The 24,769-nt window shown below is 39.0% G+C and overlaps 2 protein-coding genes and 1 pseudogene across 4 annotated transcripts; all 3 read right to left on the bottom strand.

The window, feature by feature from the left end:
• Nucleotides 1-6,407: 6,407 nt before the first annotated feature.
• Nucleotides 6,408-8,553, bottom strand: LOC308394607 (OX-2 membrane glycoprotein-like). Of its 2 annotated transcripts, none has more exons than XM_080879008.1 (4): nt 8,473-8,553; nt 7,112-7,450; nt 6,747-7,012; nt 6,408-6,629 (listed from the first exon to the last, which is right to left on the bottom strand). In XM_080879008.1, exons 1-4 carry the CDS (start codon nt 8,525-8,527, stop codon nt 6,528-6,530), a joined length of 762 nt encoding a protein of 253 aa, XP_080735134.1. In that variant the 5' UTR covers nt 8,528-8,553; the 3' UTR covers nt 6,408-6,527. The 2 variants fall into 2 exon arrangements, with proteins under 2 accessions (XP_080735134.1, XP_080735135.1); XM_080879009.1 differs by having other exon boundaries at nt 6,789-7,012.
• A 2,213-nt stretch (nt 8,554-10,766) lies between these two features.
• Nucleotides 10,767-15,919, bottom strand: LOC308393930 (nectin-3-like; annotated as a pseudogene). The gene is made up of 6 exons (XR_013974775.1): nt 15,817-15,919; nt 13,957-14,295; nt 13,543-13,857; nt 13,283-13,382; nt 13,044-13,094; nt 10,767-11,743 (listed from the first exon to the last, which is right to left on the bottom strand). The product of XR_013974775.1 is annotated as a nectin-3-like (transcript).
• A 3,236-nt stretch (nt 15,920-19,155) lies between these two features.
• Nucleotides 19,156-24,408, bottom strand: LOC308393929 (nectin 1b-like). Its single transcript, XM_080877990.1, has 7 exons — nt 24,345-24,408; nt 22,052-22,390; nt 20,818-21,135; nt 20,706-20,744; nt 20,494-20,623; nt 20,257-20,307; nt 19,156-19,995 (listed from the first exon to the last, which is right to left on the bottom strand). The coding sequence occupies exons 1-7, from the start codon at nt 24,397-24,399 to the stop codon at nt 19,815-19,817; spliced, it is 1,113 nt and encodes a 370-aa protein (XP_080734116.1). The 5' UTR covers nt 24,400-24,408; the 3' UTR covers nt 19,156-19,814.
• Between the last annotated feature and the right edge of the window lie 361 nt (nt 24,409-24,769).

Below are 24,769 nucleotides of genomic sequence, written 5' to 3'. Positions count from 1 at the left end.
TTACCGCGGGAAAAGCATTTTTGCAGCTCAGTGTTGAAGCTGCAGTTCACAACAAAGGTTTGCATGTTTTCGCTGTAACATGTGAAGCTTAGTACAATCCTATATTTTAAAGTGCGTGACATTTGCCAAGTATAAAAGGTCTTTTATAGCCGGTTTCCCTCGCTTACGGCCATACCACCCTGAACACGCCCGATCTCGTCTGATCTCGGAAGCTAAGCAGGGTCGGGCCTGGTCAGTACTTGGATGGGAGACCGCCTGGGAATACCAGGTGCTGTAAGCTTTTGCACTCCCACACACAAACTGCAGAGGGCGCCGCTGCTCACTCAGTGGAGGCAGCTTGAGGAAAAGCTTCATGACAACATTTCCCTTTTGTGCAAAACAAAACAAAAGAACAGCAGGAACGAAATATTTAGGAAATACACAAACTTATTTATTCTGTAAATGTAGAGAATGTCTACGGCTAGTCCGTCTGGGCTCAATAGTGAGGAACTCGTTAACCTTGTAGCGTGCAGCGGGCACAGTGTCAACCTGACACTCTTGTGCAACGAGTTTTAACTCTTATTGGCTGCCGACTGCGGCCCCGAAGAATACTGAATAAATGCGCATCAGTGTGCTACCCTGAGCAGGGAACACGATATCATGGAGTTTCTAACATGGAGCAAGGTGAAGGTGACGCGACTATGCAGGACCGCCCCTGGTTACCTTCAGAGATCAGATGAGAACAGGCTGGTATGGCCGTAAGTGAGAGGCTTCCTCGACAACGGGGTTCATGTAGATACTGTAACCCATTTATTGGGATTTAAAAAACAATTTAGAGTGAAGCATATTGATTAGTTTCTACTTTTATTTTTAATAGCTGCCCATGACAGCACAGTTATAATGCATGCATACTTAATGCAGCAATATTCACGTCATAAACAATTGTGAGTGTTTGCACAAAAACATCTACAGGTGCTCTGTGCATGTACAGTGATACTGATGTAACGCTTGAAGAATTTGACATTACTACATGAGTGGAAGAGCTCTTTGCGCAAGACTCACTAACCATCCTATTGGAAAATGAGCTTAAAGAGTGCCTCAGATCCGTTTCACTATTTAAACTGTCATTTGTGTGTTGAAATGCAAAAGCTTACGGCACCTGGTATTCCCAGGCAGTCTCCCATCCAAGTACTGACCAGGCCCGACCCAGCTTGGCTTCCGAGATCAGACGAGATCGGGCGCGTTCAGGGTGGTGTGGCCGTAAGCGAGGGACTGCTTCACAAACAGCCTCTTTATACATGCTGTGATGACGCAGTCATGCTTAGGTTTTTATGTCCTGTATATAAGTTGAATTGTCCAAAGCACAAAAATGTTGGACTTCCAAATGGTCCTAACACACTGTGTGCTCTCTGTCACTTTAACACTGTGCTGTGAGAAAGTAACATGTGTTATTATGGTGACGTTACCGCGGGAAAAGCATTTTTGCAGCTCAGTGTTGAAGCTGCAGTTCACAACAAAGGTTTGCATGTTTTCGCTGTAACATGTGAAGCTTAGTACAATCCTATATTTTAAAGTGCGTGACATTTGCCAAGTATAAAAGGTCTTTTATAGCGGGTTTCCCTCGCTTACGGCCATACCACCCTGAACACGCCCGATCTCGTCTGATCTCGGAAGCTAAGCAGGGTCGGGCCTGGTCAGTACTTGGATGGGAGACCGCCTGGGAATACCAGGTGCTGTAAGCTTTTGCACTCCCACACACAAACTGCAGAGGGCGCCGCTGCTCACTCAGTGGAGGCAGCTTGAGGAAAAGCTTCATGACAACATTTCCCTTTTGTGCAAAACAAAACAAAAGAACAGCAGGAACGAAATATTTAGGAAATACACAAACTTATTTATTCTGTAAATGTAGAGAATGTCTACGGCTAGTCCGTCTGGGCTCAATAGTGAGGAACTCGTTAACCTTGTAGCGTGCAGCGGGCACAGTGTCAACCTGACACTCTTGTGCAACGAGTTTTAACTCTTATTGGCTGCCGACTGCGGCCCCGAAGAATACTGAATAAATGCGCATCAGTGTGCTACCCTGAGCAGGGAACACGATATCATGGAGTTTCTAACATGGAGCAAGGTGAAGGTGACGCGACTATGCAGGACCGCCCCTGGTTACCTTCAGAGATCAGATGAGAACAGGCTGGTATGGCCGTAAGTGAGAGGCTTCCTCGACAACGGGGTTCATGTAGATACTGTAACCCATTTATTGGGATTTAAAAAACAATTTAGAGTGAAGCATATTGATTAGTTTCTACTTTTATTTTTAATAGCTGCCCATGACAGCACAGTTATAATGCATACTTAATGCAGCAATATTCACGTCATAAACAATTGTGAGTGTTTGCACAAAAACATCTACAGGTGCTCTGTGCATGTACAGTGATACTGATGTAACGCTTGAAGAATTTGACATTACTACATGAGTGGAAGAGCTCTTTGCGCAAGACTCACTAACCATCCTATTGGAAAATGAGCTTAAAGAGTGCCTCAGATCCGTTTCACTATTTAAACTGTCATTTGTGTGTTGAAATGCAAAAGCTTACGGCACCTGGTATTCCCAGGAAGTCTCCCATCCAAGTACTGACCAGGCCCGACCCAGCTTGGCTTCCGAGATCAGACGAGATCGGGCGCGTTCAGGGTGGTGTGGCCGTAAGCGAGGGACTGCTTCACAAACAGCCTCTTTATACATGCTGTGATGACGCAGTCATGCTTAGGTTTTTATGTCCTGTATATAAGTTGAATTGTCCAAAGCACAAAAATGTTGGACTTCCAAATGGTCCTAACACACTGTGTGCTCTCTGTCACTTTAACACTGTGCTGTGAGAAAGTAACATGTGTTATTATGGTGACGTTACCGCGGGAAAAGCATTTTTGCAGCTCAGTGTTGAAGCTGCAGTTCACAACAAAGGTTTGCATGTTTTCGCTGTAACATGTGAAGCTTAGTACAATCCTATATTTTAAAGTGCGTGACATTTGCCAAGTATAAAAGGTCTTTTATAGCGGGTTTCCCTCGCTTACGGCCATACCACCCTGAACACGCCCGATCTCGTCTGATCTCGGAAGCTAAGCAGGGTCGGGCCTGGTCAGTACTTGGATGGGAGACCGCCTGGGAATACCAGGTGCTGTAAGCTTTTGCACTCCCACACACAAACTGCAGAGGGCGCCGCTGCTCACTCAGTGGAGGCAGCTTGAGGAAAAGCTTCATGACAACATTTCCCTTTTGTGCAAAACAAAAGAACAGCAGGAACGAAATATTTAGGAAATACACAAACCTATTTATTCTGTAAATGTAGAGATGAGTGGATGAATACAGGAAAACAGCACTGCAGGATAGTCAATCACTGAACTGAACTACAAAAAGTCAAAAGTGCCCATCAGGTAGGCTGGAATCATACACGTTACCATCAACAATATAATTGTGAATGTTACACATACTTAAAGAAAGTTTACAACGAGCGAGATGTACAGACAATAGCCAAACACGGGTAAATGTGTAGTAAATGGCAGTGCAGTAAATCTGCCTAGTATGACATTAAATACACTTACTACTTCATATATCTCAGATCGTTTGTAACGAGCCACGGAAAGCAGTTGTAGCCACTGAAAAGATGGGCGTAATACATTAGATGTCGGCTAGCGGGCGGCTAACATTTACCACAAAGAAAAAGGGTTAAACGCGCTATTCAGCGTCGTGTAATTTCCGCTAAATCCAAGGTAAACACAGAAGAAATGCCAGTTTCCATTAAAAAAAAAATAGCGGACTTTCCGGCTTCTTCGCTCCTCCGCTGCGTGTTGTTGTTGTTTTGGTGACGCAACTTCCGCCGAACAGACGATTGGTCGTCTACAGTGGGATTCGGCGCTCCTATCGGCTCGAGTCTACAGTGTCTATGCTCACCGTAGACTCCGGGCCAATGAAAAGACGTAACCGTCTACACACAGCGTAGACTTTGCACTACCGTAGACTCGACTTTCTTCTTGTACTATCTGCTGTGACATCCCCCACCAAAAAAAAAAAAAAAAAAAGTTGCATAAGTCTATCTTATGCGGTGCCATTCTTAACTATAACGGCAGATTCTGCGTACACTGCTGTCATCACTTATTATGAACTCCTGCTCATGACTTCAAGCTTGGTTTGTTTGTTTGGTTTTTTTGAAGTAGCCATGGAAAACATGCTTACTCCATAAAGAGGATTTTTTTTGTGAATTTAATATTTAATCTAAAAAATATTTCGAACATGAAATAATATTGCTGTCATTATATTTTCAATCGGTAAATAAGTTATTTAAATAAACGTCAAAACGAAGTCTAGCAACCAGGAGGGAATCTGTAACATTACAAAAGTTGTTTTTTTTGTTTGTTTGTTTGTTTTTAATACATATAAAAAAGGTGTATACCTACCGCCTACTGGTGATGGCCAGAGGGGCCGATGGCGCGATAAGGCAGCCTCGCTTCTGTCAGTCTGCCCCAGGGCAGCTGTGGCTACAACTGTAGCTGCCTCCACCAGTGTGTGAATGTGAGAGTGAATGAATAGTGGAATTGTAAAGCGCCATATAAATGCAATCCATTATTATTATTATTATTATTATTATTATTATTCGTTTATTAAATATTACAAGTTCTGAATTTTCAAAGGTTTCCCATAGGTCAACTAAAACTGAAGAGGCATTTTGGATTCCAAATTAAAATATTGTTCTGGAAAGCGATCGTAATGATTCAACAGCATAACTTTGTAATGGAATGAAAATTACCTTTTGAAAAGACCGCCAGTAAACAAGCAAAACATAACACATTCAAATAAGGTGCCAATAAATACTTTTACTTAACAGATGGGAACCACTCAAGTTCTAAAACATAATTTGTTAGTCAAGAACGGGAAATAATCTCTGCTGGGCATATAAAAATGGAGGGATAAAATAATTCAGTGTCCCAAAGGGATAAAATACAAAGTCCAAAGCCAGGGCTAGCTAAGCGACAAATCACTTACACTTCACAGGTTGATAACTTCTCCTGGTAACAATAGTTACCATGTGCGTAGCAGGCTGGCAATTATACGGGCCTCAGGGAGGTATTGTAGGCCGTGGCACATAGACAGAAAATATCGCAGCGGCGTTTGCAGTGTGGGCTGTAAGAAGAGTATGAATGTAATCAAACAAGCAATACCACCTCCAGACGAAAGCACAGAAATATGGAGGTGAATTAATATGCAGGTGATTCCAGGGAAACTCCTTTCCAAAAAAATATCCACACCAAAACCCGACGGCAACCTTTTATCCACCAAAGAGGGTTTTGTTCTGGCACAAAACATTAGTTTGTCTGGCCCGTGGACATATATAATTATCTGATTTGGTTACATTTGTGTTTGTTAATAAATGTAGTGATACTCTATCATATCAACAGGGGCAATTTTCTTCTCTATAATGAGAGAAAGGCTGTGCACATGTTAGCACAGACATAACAGCAGGATACAAACTCTTGAGAAATTAATAATAAAAAAAATCACAGATATTATAGAAAGGAAATAATTTCTGTGATCCATTCTCACCTTGCTGAGGAGAATCAACCATTTCCACAGAAATGGTTCAAATATAGCAGCTCGATCAGATTCCGAAATACATGTGAAACAAACTGTTAGAAATAAGTCAACTTCTGATTTACACTACACCGGACAAGCGATTTAACTGTTAAAGTCAACATAAACTGGTGCTTCACGCCACAATGAAGCACCAGTCTGCACAAGTCTGTTGCAGTTTCATCTCTGTATATGTAAAGCTGGAAAAGGAGCACCCTAGAAAAAGGGGGGAAACAGTTTATTCCTCTCAAAGGACGTGTTTAGACTGCACTAGCTGAATTCGACATCTTCTCTCAGCACAGTCTGAGTTTGTCTCTGACAGAAATTTACAGATGTGATGACTGAACTAATCTCTACAAAACAACAGGGAGGGGAAAAGGCTTCAGATCAATGTTCATTTAATCATTCACTATTTTAGTCAGGGGACTAAAATATATTTTTGTTTGGTGGTTTGACAGAAGTGGAAAGAGATTCAAGTCAAATTAAATTAACGAGACAAGCGGTTATAATCTTGAATGTAAAGCGCCATCTCGTGGCCATTTTTAATGAAATAGCAGGTGAAAATCCGCATCACACACTTTTTTCACATTTGTGAATATGGCATCTATTATTTACCAAAGTTAATAAATAGCTGTGCAAAGACGTCTCATGCTGCTTCTTGTCTGATCTCACTCACAATTATTGAATTATAACTGCGTGGTTAAAGTACTCAGAGTGCAGTAAAAGGACTGAAAGTGAGCAAAGTATCTGAGTTTGTGGTACACTGGATTGGACCCAACAACAGAAGGATAAAAAGCACAACAGAGACAAGTTAGAAAATTTGCATTATTTATTTATTTATTTAGGACATTAAACAGTTACGTGCAGTAACACAGGCCACAACCACAGATGCGATTATGAATATCTTAAGAAAAAGAAAGATGTAATAAAGTCAAGCACTATAAAGGTAAAACAGACTGAACAGGAATTTATAAATATGTGAAAGCAAACATACTAAACTCTCTAGTGATGGATCCAGATTTTTCATCCAAACCTAGAAAAAGAAAATGCAGAAACATTAAGGTTGCTGTGTGATCATTTATCATAATCATTGATTTTAAAAGAATTTCTCATGATCATCTTCTTCATCTTCAGGAATCGTCAACATCACCTCTCTGTGAGGAGCAGAGAGCACTCGTGCTGCACATCCCACCTGTGTGCTGTGTTTACGTGAACCTGAGAGCACAGCTGTGGTGGTGACAGTGAATGTAGCGTTGGTGTTGGACACAGTGACAGTGTTGTACTGTGAGAAGCTGAGGTCTTGTTGTGAGACACTGAGTGTTACAGTGGGAGCAGGTCGACCAGTGGCTGAACAGGAAACAACCCACTCTTCAGTAGAGTTTGACTCTCTGACATCAACAACAGGTTCATGCAGCTCTGTGAAGGATCAGGAAATATCATCAACATGTTCTTACAAACACACCAGCTGCTCACACATTTATATCAACTATGTTTGTTTGAGGTAAAAGTTCTTACTATAAACTTGGAGGTAGGGTCTCCCTGTCAGAGAGCCTTCAGGATAAGTGTTAAACAGACAGTGATAGAAGGCTTCATCCTCATATGTCACATTCCTGATGACTATGGAGCAGTTGTGTAGTCCAGTGTATTTAAACTCAACTTTATCTGTAAAGCCATCATTCACTCTCTGACCATAGTACTTGCTGTAGGTGGCAACATTTGTCTCCACATCATGTGAGATTTTCTGCCATGTGACCTGAAGGACGTCTTTAGTCTTCAAGAGCTGACAGCTGACTTCAGCATCTTCTCCCACTGCTGCCAGCACAGTCTGCTGTGTTTGGATCACTGCTGTTAGAGCTGCATGGAGAATAACATCAGTTAAAGATGAACTGAGTGCTCTTGATGGGAAGACTGAAACAATAATTCAGGCTAGGGATTAGACTGAGTTTAATTTATGGCACTATGATCCTGCTTTTGATCAGCTTTTTCATCAATAAAAAGGAGGAAGAAATGGTTAATATGATATCTGAGTATTTATTAATAGTTATCTGCATCATATACCTGCTGAAATCAAGCTGTGACGAACTAGTTTGAATTATTTATCTACACTGCAGACTTTTCAATATAATGCTGGAAGTTTTACTACGTGACAACTAAATGACAACTATGTTGATCAATTACTGTTCACCAGTCACTGATCAACATAGTTGTCATTTTAATAGACTGATTACCTATAGACTATATTCAGACTTTAAATATAATACATTCAGCCCAATGAGACGTGTTACATTGGAAAATAAAAAAAACAAACAAACAAACAAAACCCTTAATTAACACAAATAACATTACCTAACCTGCCTTTCTAATTCTAATTATTACTGTTGGTACCGGTATTGTCAACACCAGCTCCGTATTAACTTGTTATTGGCTCATTACCAAAAATTAGAGTATTGAGTATTAAGGTATTAAACACGGAATTGGTTGACTGATTGCGACCCGGTGTGAGAGCTTAACTTGCATCCAATTGTTCTCTGCAGTCCCTCATCAACTAAACGCCTACTGTGAAAGCTGCGTCTGTTAAAACAGACCCTTAAAACGTTTAAATATCACCGTTTTATGGCTGTAGGTCTACCTGTTAGTGACATCCGGCGTTTCTTTTTTGTCAGACTTGATGTAAATGCAGCTTTTATGTTCCAACCGTGAAAATGAAAGTTAGTCGAGATCACGCTTCATCAATTTCAACTTAAGCTGATGACTTTCTTTAGTAACACTTTCTTAACTCTAAATTTATACTCGTTCAATATATGTTGTGATTTCTTCTGTCTATCGCCCAAATTCATATAAATAAATTCAGAAATGAAACAGTGTATCTCACTCACCGTTTGGGAAAAACGCCAGCAAACTAGAGACAAACGTGATTGCGCGTCCTGCCATGTTGTCTGTTTATCGCTAAATTGCTTCTTCTTCTTCTTCAGTCAAGTTTAACGGCAGCTTGCATCCAAAACTGTTGCATTACCGCCATCTCCTGTCTGGTAACCGTCTGTCACTCCTGAATCCTCAGATCCTCTTGATGAGACCAGTACTTCTCAAAAAACGAAAAACCACCACTTTTCCTTCACCATGACTTAACTTATTAACCACTTTTTCAAATGTAAGTTCCCTTCCACCGCTCATTTCACCCCACATCACCCTCCTGTGACTTACATACTTCCTACACCGCTAAATTTCAAAACTTCAAACTGCACAAGAGAAGCTCGGCCAGTCCATGTCACAGGGTGTGTAGTGAGAACGACAAAGCAAAACATGATCCCTCTCATTAATCACAGCTACAAAATTACTATTTTGTAAAATCTCTCGGCCGTTTGACATCACGCTTATTCCTCGTTGTCCCCTCTTCAGTGTGTAGTGGAACAGACCAACAACTTACTTTCACCTTCGTTTTAAACGCACAGCCAGACTGACAAATGTAAGATGAAACTCTTCAAACACCTCAGATTAAGTTGTGAAACATATCTAATGTATTTAGACGAGCACTTGAAGTCTATGAAACTGTAAACAAAACATGAGCTCTTTCCACATAAGCAGGACTGACTGAATCTCACTGCTGCTCAAATTTGCAGTGTTCATATTTAATCTGCACTTATGGGGTCACTGACTTCAACACAAGAAGAAAGAACATCACACACTTCACATCTTACACTCCATGTTACAAAATATCAAAACATTATATCTAATTAATTGTTTTTAACAGTATGATACTAAGATTTGCCCATGAAACAGAAGTAGAAGCTATTATTTATCAGAGTTACGGACATTATGAAGTGGTGCAAAGCTCGATTAGTTAGTTAGTAAAACAGCTTTGTGAAGTATCAAGACATGTAAGGAGTATTTAATACATGAAAGACCACGAAAAGGAGTACTTTTTCTTGGCACGAACTGCAAAGACTAAAGAGAAGAGGGAGAAAATCCCAGAGAAGACCCAGACTGCAGAGACAGAGGCTCACTGTCAGTCCTTTCAGAGAGGCAATGAACCACATAGCTCTTGTAGTGGTGAAAGTAATGTTTCAGTCATGACTAATAGAGAATCTTGTGCATTATTTAATGCATATTTACGAATTCTGAATTTTCAAAGATTTCCCATAAATCAACTAAAACTGACGAGGCATTTTGGATTCCAAATTATAATATTGGTCTTGAAAGCGATCATAATGATTCAACAGCATAACTTTGTAATGGAATGAAAATTACCCTTTGAAAAGACCGCCAGTAAACAAGCAAAACATTAAAAATTTGTCATCCTGAAAAATTCAAATAAGGTGCCAATAAATACTTTTACTTGGTAATAGATGGGAACCACTCAAGTTCTAAAACATAATTTATTAGTCAAGAACGGGAAATAATCTCTGTGTCACGACCTGCAGGATCAGCAAGGCGCTGATCATAATATCCCTGCTCCTGGCTCTTTCTCTCTGTCCCTCTCTGGGAAAGGTCTCCTTTTCACATTCTCCTCCACGTTTCATGCTAGCTGCTAAAGTGACTGTCCACTCTGCCTCCCACTCCCTTCAGGCACTGATTGACTCCGGGGTGGAGCAGAGTTTCATGGATGCTTCCCTGGCTCTCGAACTCAAAGTTAACACACAAGCATTTCCCCACTCCTTGCAGGTCACCACCTTAAATGGTCAGCGTCTTCCCAATATAACTCATATTACAGAACCCGCGTCCCTAACTCTATCTGGTAATCACAATAAAATGTTACAGTTCTATGTTTTAAATTAACGAGACAAGCGGTTATAATCTTGAATGTAAAGCGCCATCTCGTGGCCATTTTTAATGAAATAGCAGGTGAAAATCCGCATCACACACTTTTTTCACATTTGTGAATATGGCATCTATTATTTACCAAAGTTAATAAATAGCTGTGCAAAGACGTCTCATGCTGCTTCTTGTCTGATCTCACTCACAATTATTGAATTATAACTGCGTGGTTAAAGTACTCAGAGTGCAGTAAAAGGACTGAAAGTGAGCAAAGTATCTGAGTTTGTGGTACACTGGATTGGACCCAACAACAGAAGGATAAAAAGCACAACAGAGACAAGTCAGAAAATTTGCATTATTTATTTATTTATTTAGGACATTAAACAGTTACGTGCAGTAACACAGGCCACAACCACAGATGCGATTATGAATATCTTAAGAAAAAGAAAGATGTAATAAAGTCAAGCACTATAAAGGTAAAACAGACTGAACAGGAATTTATAAATATGTGAAAGCAAACATACTAAACTCTCTAGTGATGGATCCAGATTTTTCATCCAAACCTAGAAAAAGAAACCCAAACATTAAGATTGCCGTGTGATCATTTATCATAATCAATGATTTTGAAATTAAAATGTTAAAAGTGCTTCAACCATTACAATAAAAACCTACACTAAACAAATATGTGTCAACACACAATTCAAGGTTCAACAGCTTCATTGTCAATGTAAAAATGGAAAGTTACAGTAATGCAGTTTTTTAGTGTGGTGTTCAAAAGAAGATAACAAAAATATTAAAAAGTGCTAATAAAAAATGTAGTCCACAACAGTGTTCACTTAAGGTGCGAAATACTTAAAAGAATCAAATTTGCAACGACCAAAGTCCAAAACTCATCCTGATAAAAATGCTGCAGCACTCGTTTTAACGAGCAACAGCTCTCTACTGTTACAACATGTTGCTGCTGTTAATCAATACAATTTAATACAGTTGTGCTTCAAATAGAACAAAAAATGTGACATGACAAATAATTAGGTCACACAAAAGGCTCTTACACTCAAACAGATATACATGTGTTTGCTATACCATATATCAGCAAGAGAAGATACGACCTCTCCTAGGAGGTGTGTGATCTATGCCAGAACACTCTGTAGAGGAGTGAACGCACCCCCCTCTTCATGCTACACAGAGTTGTTACAGACCTCCTAGGATGAGACATTCTTTCAATCTACACATGATTATATACTTCTAAGCATATATGAGTAAATATTTATTTACAGCTCAAGTTTTCTTGCTGCTCGTGATGGTGGTTTTATGGGATCATTTGTTGGGCTGTTGTTATTTGGTGTTCGTTGTCTTATCTCCTCGCTCTCCATCTTGATTAAAGGTGTTTGGTTCCTTTAGATAAAAACAAAATATGAGATCATTACTACTTTCAATAACGCCACCACATTTCTAAAGCATCTGAATTCTGTTTGTCGTGTAAAAACAATATACAACAATTTAAAAATACATTTAAAATGTATATTTAAATAAAATGGTACAAAGACAAAAAAATGAAATATTAAAACTGAGACATTTTAATTATATGAAAAAAAAAATCTCATTTGAATTTCATGCCAGGAACACATTTCAGAACATTTGGGACAGAGACAAAAAAGACTGAAGATATTATGCAATGCATACAAATATCTGGTGAAGTATGTTATAATCAATGAGATAAACTGGCAACAGGTAACAGAAATGATATATAATGATATGATAAAATATAAAAAGAGCCCCAGAGGTAGCTGAGTCTTTGGAAGCGTGGTCAGGCAAAAGCCTCTGTGCTCTGAAATGGCTCAGGTTTACACATTTGAATGTGAACAAACAACAACACTTCTGGAACAATCTTTGTCCAAACATTGTAGAGTTTCCATCATCTGCTCTATTTAAAGATTCAGAGAATCTGGCGATATCTCTGCACACACTGAGTGATCATCATCTTTGGACTCTCAGGCTACACTGAAAACAGACGACACTGTGACAGTGAACAGAAAACCAAACTAGATCCAGGAATGACACCACCCTCTCTGGGACCGTGGGACTGACACAAAGTCCAAAACTGTTGTGTGGTCTGACCGATCACCACCTGAAATTCATCTTAGAAATCATGGACCACATCCTCAAAGTTACAGAAGAGAGGGACCATCTGGGGCGGACTCGTGCACATGGTGGACATCGGTGAAGAGACCATTAATGCTGAAACATGTAGACAGGTTTGGGAGCAACCACCTGGAAAACATCTGCTAATACTAGTCTACTTCTACTAGTGTATGTGCAGCAGATGTTTGTGGCTGGGTGTTCAAAAACACGGCATGCATTTTTAATTTCTCCTTGATATTTGGCCCGATGAATATTATGAATATTTGGCCCGATGAATGTAAAAACAAAGAATTACCAGATTTTTTTTTACCTGATTTTTGTTTCTAAGAAAAATGAGAGCCACATGAGGATATTCATTTAAAATTTTGATAGAACAGTAGCAGTATAATGTCCTCGTAAGTGCCCTAGAGCAAAATTTTGTATTTTGGTCTAAATAACCCAAAATGTGATGTCCACATATGTGGATGCCAGGTCCTAGCAGGTTAAATGATATTCCCACGAATTAATGAAAAAAATAACAAAAAGAATTTGAATAATTATCAAACAGTCTTACCCGTCCATCTTATTGGTTGACTTTTGTGGTGTTTTGCTCTTCTCATGGTCCCTGAGTGACAGAGGGATTTAAGGTTTAAAGTTTAAAGTCAGTACTATAAATATCTGCAGATATTACTGGATAGATGTGGGTTAGGTTCTTAGGGTCATAAATCATTATTATATTAACATATCCAGGAATGACACCATATATTATCATATTAACAAGAAGACACATATTAAACCACATGTGAAAGTTACCTCTGCTTGTCTTTTTCTTTAAGACGAACAGTGACGAGCAGAATTACACAACCAAGGACCAACACCGGTACTACAGCTGATACAATTATCACGGTGGAATCTGAGAGAAAAGCAAGGAAAATGTGACACTGAACAACACGGATACATTAATCATGGATAAAAAGGAAATGCAGAAGTACTAAGTTCATTGATATTAGGTCTCAGTCGAACTAACCCAGATATAATCGATCTATAAATTTGTGACTGAAAGAGTTTCTCACCATATTCATGATCAGACGTCTGCTGGACCTCAGGAATCGTCACCATCACCTCTCTGTGAGGAGCAGAGAGCACTCGTGCTGCACATCCCACCTGTGTGCTGTGTTTACGTGAACCTGAGAGCACAGCTGTAGTGGTGACAGTGAATGTAGCGTTGGTGTTGGACACACTGACAGTGTTGTACTGTGAGAAGCTGAGGTCTTGTTGTGAGACACTGAGTGTTACAGTGGGAGCAGGTCGACCAGTGGCTGAACAGGAAACAACCCACTCTTCAGTAGAGTTTGACTCTCTGACATCAACAACAGGTTCATGCAGCTCTGTGAAGGATCAGGAGATATCATCAACATGTTCTTACAAACACACCAGCTGCTCACACATTTATATCAACTATGTTTGTTTGAGGTAAAAGTTCTTACTATAAACTTGGAGGTAGGGTCTCCCTGTCAGAGAGCCTTCAGGATAAGTGTTAAACAGACAGTGATAGAAGGCTTCATCCTCATATGTCACATTCCTGATGACTATGGAGCAGTTCTGTAGTCCAGTGTATATAAACCCAACTTTATCTGTAAAGCCATCATTCACTCTCTGACCATAGTACTTGCTGTAGGTGGCAACATTTGTCTCCACATCAGGAGAGATTTTCTGCCATGTGACCTGAAGGACGTCTTTAGTCTTCAAGAGCTGACAGCTGACTTCAGCATCTTCTCCCACTGCTGCCAGCACAGTCTGCTGTGTTTGGATCACTGCTGTTAGAGCTGCATGGAGAAAAACATCAGTTAAAGATGAACTGAGTGCTCTTGATGGGAAGACTGAAACAATAATTCAGGCTAGGGATTAGACTGAGTTTAATTTATGGCACTAAATAATAACAATGTATCAGGTTTCACATATGTGAATAAAATAATGTACTTCAATGATATTATTGGATGTCTAATATGGAATTTCAAAAACAAAAACAGTGCTACCAGTAAGATGTGTGTTATGTTTCTTTTTGGCAAATCAATTAAATTCACAATATTAATAAAGACGTGCAGAAGTATTATGTAGGATCTACATGTGTTCAAAAGACAAACACTTGGCTCTCTAATTATCCACTATGTTTGTCATTCCGAACTCATCCAAATTACAAATGATAATTAAAGACATTAAAAAGGTGCATCTCCTTGAGACTCTCTTTCACCTCCACGTTGCCTCTTACAGTTGTTTATCCCAGGAACTCTTCTGACATTACGTCTTTGTGTTTGACATTTAGCAACAATGATCCTGCTTTTGATCAGCTTTTTCATCAATAAAAAGGAGGAAGAAATGGTTAATATGATATCTGAGTATTTATTAATAGTTATCTGCATCATATACCTGCTGAAATCAAGCTGTGACGAAATAGTTTGAATTATTTATCTACACTGCAGACTTTTCAATATAATGCTGGAAGCTTTACTACGTGATACCGATCAGTGTCTAACAATGCCACCTGTGAAATCTGACATGAAGAACAGGTCGATGAAGCTCTGCAAAGGATGAAGGTTTCAAAATATAACATGTGCGACAGTTTTTACAAGCAACTCAACTTTTGGCTCACAAATGCTGGTACACCATGGTTGGAAACAATAAGATTTGTGACAAGTGACTTAACCATTAAAGTGAATATAAATTTTGACTAATTATTGTTAATCAATTACTGTTCACCAGTCACTGATCAACATAGTTGTCAACAATTCTAATTATTACTGTTGGTACCGGTATTGTCAACACCAGCTCCGTATTAACTTGTTATTGGCTCATTACCAAAAATTAGAGTATTGAGTATTAAGGTATTAAACACGGAATTGGTTGACTGATTGCGACCCGGTGTGAGAGCTTAACTTGCATCCAATTGTTCTCTGCAGTCCCTCATCAACTAAACGCCTACTGTGAAAGCTGCGTCTGTTAAAACAGACCCTTAAAACGTTTAAATATCACCGTTTTATGGCTGTAGGTATACCTGTTAGTGACATCCGGCGTTTCTTTTTTGTCAGACTTGATGTAAATGCAGCTTTTATGTTCCAACCGTGAAAATGAAAGTTAGTCGAGATCACGCTTCATCAATTTCAATTTAAGCTGATGACTTTCTTTAGTAACACTTTCTTAACTCTAAATTTATACTCGTTCTATATATGTTGTGATTTCTTCTGTCTATCGCCCAGAAACCATCCGTCAGATCACTTTAGAGCAAACTGACTACAGCAGATCGAATTAATATAAATAAATTCATAAATGAAATAGTGTATCTCACTCACCGTTTGAAAAAACCGCCAGCAAACTAAAGACAAACGTGATCGCGCGTCCTGCCATGTTATCGGTTTACCGCTAAATTTCAAAACTGCAAACTGCACAAGAGAAGCTCGGCCAGTCCATGTCACAGGGTGTGTAGTGAGAACGACAAAGCAAAACATGATCCCTCTCATTAATCACAGCTACATAAAATACAAAGCATTCATTGGGAAATCTAATAAGTCACTGATTTGATAAACATTTTACTATTTTGTAAAATCTCTCGGCCATTTGACATCACGCTTATTCCTCGTTGTCCCCTCTTCAGTGTGTAGTGGAACAGACCAACAATTTACTTTCACTTTCGTTTGAAACGAACAGCCAGGCTGACAAATGTAAGATGAAACTCTTCAAACATACATACATGAAAGACCACGAAAAGGAGTACTTTGTCAAAAGAGTAAAGAGAGGAGCAGTAGCGGTTTCAGATAGGGGCATCGTGGTGGGGGGCGGCATCACGGGCAGCGGCAAAAAAAAAAATAAAAAATAAAAAATGCTCGTACTGGTGCTGCCCCGACGTCATGCCAGCGCATATTGGGAATGGCAGAGCCACCGATCGGTTTTCTATCGCCCATTTGCTGGGAGTAAGCGCGCCCTTCGTTTGCGAGGTGCGCCTGTTGCTTGCAGAGAGGAGAGCCGGCTGGAGCAGCATCTAATAACCAGCTCGCAAAATAAAAACAAACCAACAAACAAACACGAAAACACCAGACATCATAATACAGACTTATAATTTGCACCGATGTTTTTTCGAAATTCTATACACGAAAAGTGAGCGCGAGAGCCCTCGGTGCGCCTGCTCGCTGCTGAAGTCAAAGTAAACTTTATTGTCATCTCCGCTACATACAGTCGAGTATATAGAGAGACGTGACGACAAGGCTCCAGTTACAGCAGTGCAAGTAAACGAACAATAAATATAAGAAGAGTAAGAAAATAAATATACACGTTAGGACTCGGGGTAAAGGGATCAATAACAATTTAAAATGTATAATTTACAGTTTGCTGATTTAAAGTCTCACACAACCCGTCGAAAGGGGAGGGGGGCGGATGTTTCCAAATAGAGCACATTTCATTTATAATGTTGTAAATCCAAGCCCATTATGTATTCATGATTTGAATCCTGGGTTGTGTGAAATCCCAGAAATAAACCCTCGACAAAGTGAATCTGTGAACTAAGGTGTAGGTGTGTTAGATCATGTTGGGGTGATCCTTGGGTTGAGGGATGGGTGTTCATACTGGAGTGCAAAATTAAAACCAATGGAAGATGGACAAGAAAAGTTCAAAGCCATCAGGTGCTCAGTTTAGAAAAAAGAGAAAAGAAGAGGAGGAGAAATGAGCAAAAGATACAGGTAAGCAGATGTGTGATTGGATAATGGCAGCTCATCCTGAAACAATCAGAATCAGAATACTTTATTAATCCCTAAGGAAATAATGTGTGTTACAGTTGCTCCAAGAAGAAATGGTAAAAATAGTAACAGTAACAGACTAAACTCCAAACAATACATTATGTTACAGATTTTAATATTAATTAGTCGTTGTCAATTGTTGATTTGTCCTGTTCTCATTGTATGACAAATTATGATGGCTGTTTGGTATCCGTTTGCATGCATACTCTCTCTCTCCTCATATCTATGTGTGTGTACAACAGCTTTATGTTAATGTACAATCCTTAATATGTTTTGTGTGTGTGTGTGTGTGTGGGGGGGGGGGGGGGGGGGGCGCTAGAGGGAGTGTTCGTCCAGGGCGCCAAACGGGCTACGACTGCCACTGGACAGGAGGGTGAAAATCGAAGAGAAGACCCAGAGTCCTAGTGCAGAGACAGAGGCTCACTGTCAGTCCTTTCAGAGAGGCAATGAGCCACATAGCTCTTGTAGTGGTGAAAGTAATGTTTCAGTCATGACTAATAGAGAATCTTGAGATTTATTTAATGTGTGTTTAAAGTGTTTTTGGTGGCTATAGCTATTACTTCAGTAGACTGATTTGTCCATTGTTGCAATGGTTTTAAGAATTTGATGATTCATAAAAACATGTGGCCACCAGGGTGCATCGGTTAGACTGTAGCTCCTTTATTTAAATTGAGTGGAAAGAACACCTGTGCTCTTGTTTCTATATATGTTTGTAGTTTGATTGGGTTAGTTTTAGGGCATACTTACATTTCAGTTTCAGTTGAAAGGTGTATTTTACTGTGTTAACTAATTATTGTGGAAAATAAAAGTAATTGAAATGTGTTTAGAATTTACAAATTACAATTGATTGATCCCTCTGGGGTGGGGTTTGTTTCTGTGTTTTGAATATATATATATGTATGTGTGTGTGTGTGTGTGTGTGTGTGTGTGTGTGTGTGTGTGTGTGTGTGTGTGTGTGTGTGTGTGTGTGTGTGTGTGTGATATATGTATATAATATATATGTAGAGAGAGAGGGAGAGAGAGATGGACCCAAAACAAAAAATGCTATTAAGAACATAATTTCTGAGTTTCTGGGGCGTACTCAGGGAGCATAGAGCAGCTCTCCAGTTTTTAGAAGCACAATAATTAGTTACTCATCAGCTATTTGGAAATCAAACTGAAAGCACTAGTTTTATTAAGATTATGTTTGGTCAATTTCAATTTAAGCCGATGGCTTTCTTTAGTAACACTTTCCTAATTCTACCTTTTATACAGCTTAGAGGATTTCTTCTCTCTTTCGCCCCGTTACACTGGAACCGTCTGTCAAATCATTTTAGACACTTACCACAGAGCAAAGTGAGAGCAAGTCATTTTAAAATCATTAAAAATAATAAAGAAAACAGTGTCTCTCTCACCTTTTGAAAAGACTGCCAGCAATGAAAGGACAATTGTGACTGCGTGCTGCCATTTTGTCTGCATATTACCAAATTTAAAAAGCTAACAAACAACGCCCAATTTTGAACTTACGTTGAATGTTCGGCCAGTCCAAAATGTCACTGGGAGTGTAGTGAAAAACAGCAAAGTGAAAGTCATCCTTCTTCCTAATAACAGCTACACAACATTTCATGGTGTTTGATGTGATAGCTAATAAGTCACTGACTTGATAAACATTTTTCTTTTTGTAAAACCTCTCTGCTATTTTACAGCTCATTGTCCCCTCTTCAGTGTGCAGTGGAACAGACCAACAACTTACTTCTACTTTCGTTTAGAATACTCGCACAGACAGACTGACAAATGTAAGATGAAACGCTTCAAATACCTCGGATTAAGTTGTGAAACATGACTAATCTGTTTAGACAAGCACTTGGAGTCTATGCAACTTTAAACAAAACATGAGCTCATAAGCAGGAGAAAATAGGAGATACAAATTGATTTATTTAGAGTTTTGCCATAAGATAATAAAAACATTATACTTATATAATAATAACTAACCAGAAACACCGTTAACATTTGGTTTTCTTAGAGTAATGTTTACAGGCATGGTCCTTTGACAGTTGCAAAACTTCCTCAGTTAGTTTGAACCAACAGTGCCATCATGTGCTCTTTCTGTGTATATTAGATGCAGATCTGCAGCACACACTGAGTTACATTTGGAAATAAATCACATCTCTGCAGTCCTCATTTAATCTGCAGAAACAACTTAACACACTTCACAGCTTATTTTACTCTATTACAATCCATGTTACAAAATATCAAAACTTTATAACCAATTACATGTTAACAGTATGATATAACAAACAAATGTCTATGAAGCAGAATAACTATTATTAATCAGTTGTACATGTTATTCATTCAGCCCACCTCCTCCCTGTCTCCACCTCACAGACAGCTCAGTCAGAGCTCCATCCAAGCCTCCGTTCTGACGTGGCGGGTCATCAGAGTCTAATCACCAAGTACATTAAATTCTCTATTTTAATAACTCATGTTCATTTCTTCCCACTGATCTCTCTTTATTGAATTCTTATTAGTGTTGTCTAGAAATATCAGGTAGGAATCTTTGTTGTTGACACGGTCCTCTTTATTTAATCAGCCAGTGATGCAGTTTGTTCATCTATTTTAGTTTTGATTGACTGATCGTCTCCAAACAGTCTTTTTGCTGCTAATGGGTTAGGGTCTTTCCTGCTGATGTTTTTTGGAGTTTTCTTTGTAGACGTCCGCTGCCTGAGCTGCTCGTTCTCGTGCGCTATTAAAGGTGTTTTGTTCCTTCAGACAGAAACAAGACATGAGTTCATTTCCACTCACACAGCAAATGATGACTGTATATATACATGAAGATTAAAGTTCATGAACAATGCATACATGAAGGAGATGAAACAATCAAGTGTGATTAACTTAAGTGTGTGATTCACTGAAACACTTCAGTTTCATCAGGATGAAGTTAAGCTGACAGACAAGAAAATGGAAAAAACAAAACTGACAAAGAAAAAATGCTGTAAAATATGAATAGTTATGAAATGTACTTACTCATCAATGTCTTGCTTTGATTTTAGTGGTGTGTTGGTCTTCTCTGGGTCCCTGAGTGATGAAAACATTTAAAGGATTTAAATTATATACTGCAAAAACATATAAATGGTATTTACTGGGGTTTTTCTGAAAAGATTTATAGGTGTTCATGTGAAGTTTCTTAATGTCAGTAAATCATTACTATATTAACAGTGACAAACTTACATTACGAGGAGACTATATTAAAGTGAAAATTACCCAGTCTTGTTTTGTTGTTTGAAATGAGCAGTGAAGAAAGCCGAGATCCAATCGCGATGAACCACATACAACATCACCACTAACACTGCAACCACCAACACCATAACTAATACAATGATCCAGGTGAAATCTGGGAGAACAGAGGAAAACTGTGACTTGGAGCACCATTCATAAAGCACTTACAAATTACACACATGGAAAGGCAAACTTACTTGATTCACTGCTATGGGATGTGATCTTCTCATAAGAGCCTAAAAACAGGAACCCAAATATTAGAGTGGCAGGGCATCAATCTATAAATCTGTGAATTTGAATGTTTCTCACCATCCTCAGTAGCATCAGGTGTCTTTTGGACCTCGTAAATCATCACCGTCACCCCTCGCTGAGGGGCAGAGAGCACTCGTGCTGCACATCCCACCTGTGTGCTGTGTTTACGTGAACCTGAGAGCACAGCTGTAGTGGTGACAGTGAATGTAGCGTTGGCGTTGGACACATTGACAGTGTTGTACTGTGTGAAGCTGAGGTCTTGTTGTGAGACACTGAGTGTTACAGTGGGAGCAGGTCGACCAGTGGCTGAACAGGAAACAACCCACTCTTCAGTAGAGTTTGACTCTCTGACATCAAGGACAGGTTCATGCAGCTCTGCGAAGAGAATATATTTAAGAAAAGTCACCATTAAATGTGGAAATAAAAATCCAAATAAGCCTGTGTGTGTTGCTGATTTGTATACTATAGCTGTGCAGTGTTTTAGGCAATCGCATTCTCTATGTAAATAGATTTACTGTGAAGAGTGGTGTAAAAACTTCTACAAAATGATTTAACATTGAGGATAGGAAACAAAATATTATTCTTTTAATAAAATATTTTAATTTCTAAACAGAGTATTTGTGAATAAAGTATGAAATACAAATTTTCACAGTCTCTTTCCTTACCTGTCTTTTGAAACCCTGCATACTAAGCATTAAGGGTGGAGGAAAACCCGATGCAGAAGAGTATTTCAATATTTTGCATGGTGATATTATATCATTACAGGGACACCAAATATGAAAATGTTATTGAATAAATTACAAAACAAATGTCTGGGAATACCTAATAAAATGGCTCATCTCATGCACTACTGTGCAAAATTACATTAAATCAACTCAACCAAAAAAACATTCAACGCACCCATCTTGACAAAGCTATCTCCTAATAAAAAGACACTTTTGAGTTTTTATCAATAAGCACAACTAACGGGGACTCAACTGCCAGGATGTATTCTAGTTATATAGAAGAGGAAGGTTTTTCAGTATATTGTAAAATGTTAGGAATTGCAATAATATTAATTTGTGAGTGTAGTATTGAGATAATATTGTATCGAGGTAAAACTGGTACTTCCCAACTGTACTGAGCAATTCCTATTTTTAATATATTTTGTATTTTTTTTCACATTTGTTTTGTTTTCTATATTATTGCCATTAACAGTAAATACCACAAGCACTGTGGGTGCAGATGATGTAGAGATCTAGTTTTAGCTGTGGATAGGTTTCCTCTATAGCTCTAGACCACGTGTCCTTACCGTAGACGTGGAGGCAGGTTCTACCTGTGAAGGCTCCTTCAGGATAAGTGTTAAACAGACAGCGATAGCAGCCTTCATCCTGCTCCGTCACATTCCTGATGACTATGGAGCAGTTCTGTAGTGCAGGATTTTTAAACTCCACTTTCTTTGTAAACTCAGGATTCACTCTCTGGCCAAAGTACTTGTTGTAGGTGGCCATATTTTTTTCTGAACTTCCTGAGATCATCTGCCATGTGACTTGAAGGACGTCTTTAGAAAGCATGAGCTCACAGTTCAAGCAGGCCTTATCTCCCACTGCTGCCAGCACAGTGTGCTGTGTTTGTATCCCAGATGTATGACCTGCACAGAGAAAATGACACGAAAATTATGAATGGCTTGAGCAGCATATGAACCACAGGCTGATGGTTATCCCTGCTGATGCCACAGAAACAGTTAAGTCACCACATGGGCCACCTTTACCCTGTCATGATCATACATGTCCTCTTAAAGGTTCTTCTGTTTCTAGCTAGAACTACAGAACAGGATGTAGCATAAATGGAGAAACTTGAAGTGGCAGACAAATTCAAAATAAAGACAAATATGCTGTTCTGATCGCTCAGCACCTTAAACTTTACAAAATGGAAATTTAAAGGTTACATGTAATCTCTTAAATCAACTTAGATGTTTGTAACCAGACAGCAGAGCTGTACGTGACGTGCTGCTGAAGTTATCTAATTATGTCACATTGTGGAATATCTTTCAAAGTAAATCACATGATAATAATTTCATGATATGCAAAGGCTAAAATGGAAGTTCAGTGCAGGCTAAGCTTTGTGTTTTGCACTATTGTGGTATAGTTCACAGTGACAGCCTGTAGCATCAGTGACTGTTGCTAGGTTAGGTCCTGGGCAACAACAGAGACATACGAGAGATGTGGGACCAGGCACAGTGCCCAGATTTGGATGGGCCAGAGTGTAATTTGGGCTGGATCTTTTAAATAATCTTATAAATTAACGAAACAGTGGATTGTATTGTAAAGATCTATATAGGCTTCATCTTTATCTTCTTGTTATCATTATAAATATTGTTATTATTTCTGTTACTCTATTGATTTTCTTTTGTCTCATTTACTTTACCCGCCTCCTCTTCTTGATGTCCAAAGTCACCCTACAGACGACCCTGCGATGCTTCCCCTGGCATTACCTTGCAGTCTCCTGCCTCTTTTAGATTGCACCTTTGAATGAGATGGACTCCACCTGTGTGCACCTTCCTCCACTCTTATGTTACTCCAGCTGGTAACTCTTCCCTAACACCCAGAACCTGAATGCTGTACAGAATTCTTCCTTCTTCAGCTTCCACCAATGGAGGATGTTCATTCACTCAAACACCAAGATCCAAAATATAAATAATAAATAAACTATCTTATGAATGAAAGAGAAAGAAAAGCTCTCACTCCTGTTTTGCCTCTTATTTTCTAGGATTTTATACTTTTATTATAAGCTGTATTTGCTGCATAAAGTGACTTTATTGTCGCTCTAACCTCTGTACTAGTTGGCTATTAAAAACTGATGCAGCAGCCTATTTGTGCTGTAAAAGCAAAGAATAATTTTTTTTTTTGTAAAAGCCTAAATAAAATGCAAGAATACACAAGTGACCTATTAGTTAATAATACAAACGATAAATGAGCTCCTCCGATTTGAGAGGTATTCGTCAGTGTAAAATGACCTGTTATGATCGCTCAGAATTCACCTGTGATAACTTCATAAATGCTTTTACTTTTGTAGAACAGAGAGCACATTTGAAAAACTGAAAATAAAACCAAAGACATCACTTCTGACTGGCAGCCAGGATGGGGCTGTTGTTAGGCCACTTAGTCCCTCCCACCTGTAGGATGGCAGTGAAGTGAGGGGATTTTCAAAAAGCAAACATACTGGTTGTTATACTTCCAGGGATAAAACTTGATAAAGCTTTGTGTGCAAAGTCAGCAAATTTTTAAGTGTTTTATTATTCTTTCCGTCAAATTTGACTCGATGTTATTACTTCGCATGAAATATCCCCCAGTGTGCCTCCTCACTAACAGCATTTGCTTCTAAAAGGAGTCAGCGACTTGAATTTAAGCTGATGATGTTCATAATGTCAAATTCCATCTTATCTACTAGCCATATCTGGTACTGTATAAAAAACTACCTGCCAAACCAACTTTAACTCCTGTCGGCAGTGAAATGCACTTCACTCTATAAGCTCCCATAGAGCAAACTGACCTCTACAAATCAACTCACATTACAGTCATAACAAAACAGAGTATCTCGCTCACCTTTTGAAAAGATCGCCAGTAAAGAAAAGATCAGTGAGATTTCACGCTCTGCCATGTTGTCTGTATGCCGCCAAATGAAAAACAAAAATTTGAATCTCACTGCTTGATCAGTTCGTACCATCTCTGGGTGTGAAGTGGGAAACAACATAATAAAAGATTATCCCTTTTTATTAATAACAGCTACATGTCATATGATTATGTTTACTTGGATATCTAACAAGTCACTGATCTGATAATATTTACTGTTTTGGAAACCCTGTCTGCCGTTTTACAGCACATTTATTCCCCATTGTCCCCTCTTCATAGTGCAGTGGAACAGACTTATTTTCACTTTCGTTTTGAACTCGTGCAAAAAGAAATATGCCTTCAGCTGTGTCCCAATTCAGTGACCGCACGCTTCGGAGTACACGCACTTCGCGGACTAC

The sequence above is a fragment of the Rhamphochromis sp. 'chilingali' genome (genome assembly GCF_963969265.1).
Source record: "Rhamphochromis sp. 'chilingali' genome assembly, chromosome: 3".
Classification (NCBI taxonomy): Eukaryota; Metazoa; Chordata; class Actinopteri; order Cichliformes; family Cichlidae; genus Rhamphochromis; species Rhamphochromis sp. 'chilingali'.
This window is presented reverse-complemented; position numbering and strand designations above follow the sequence as displayed.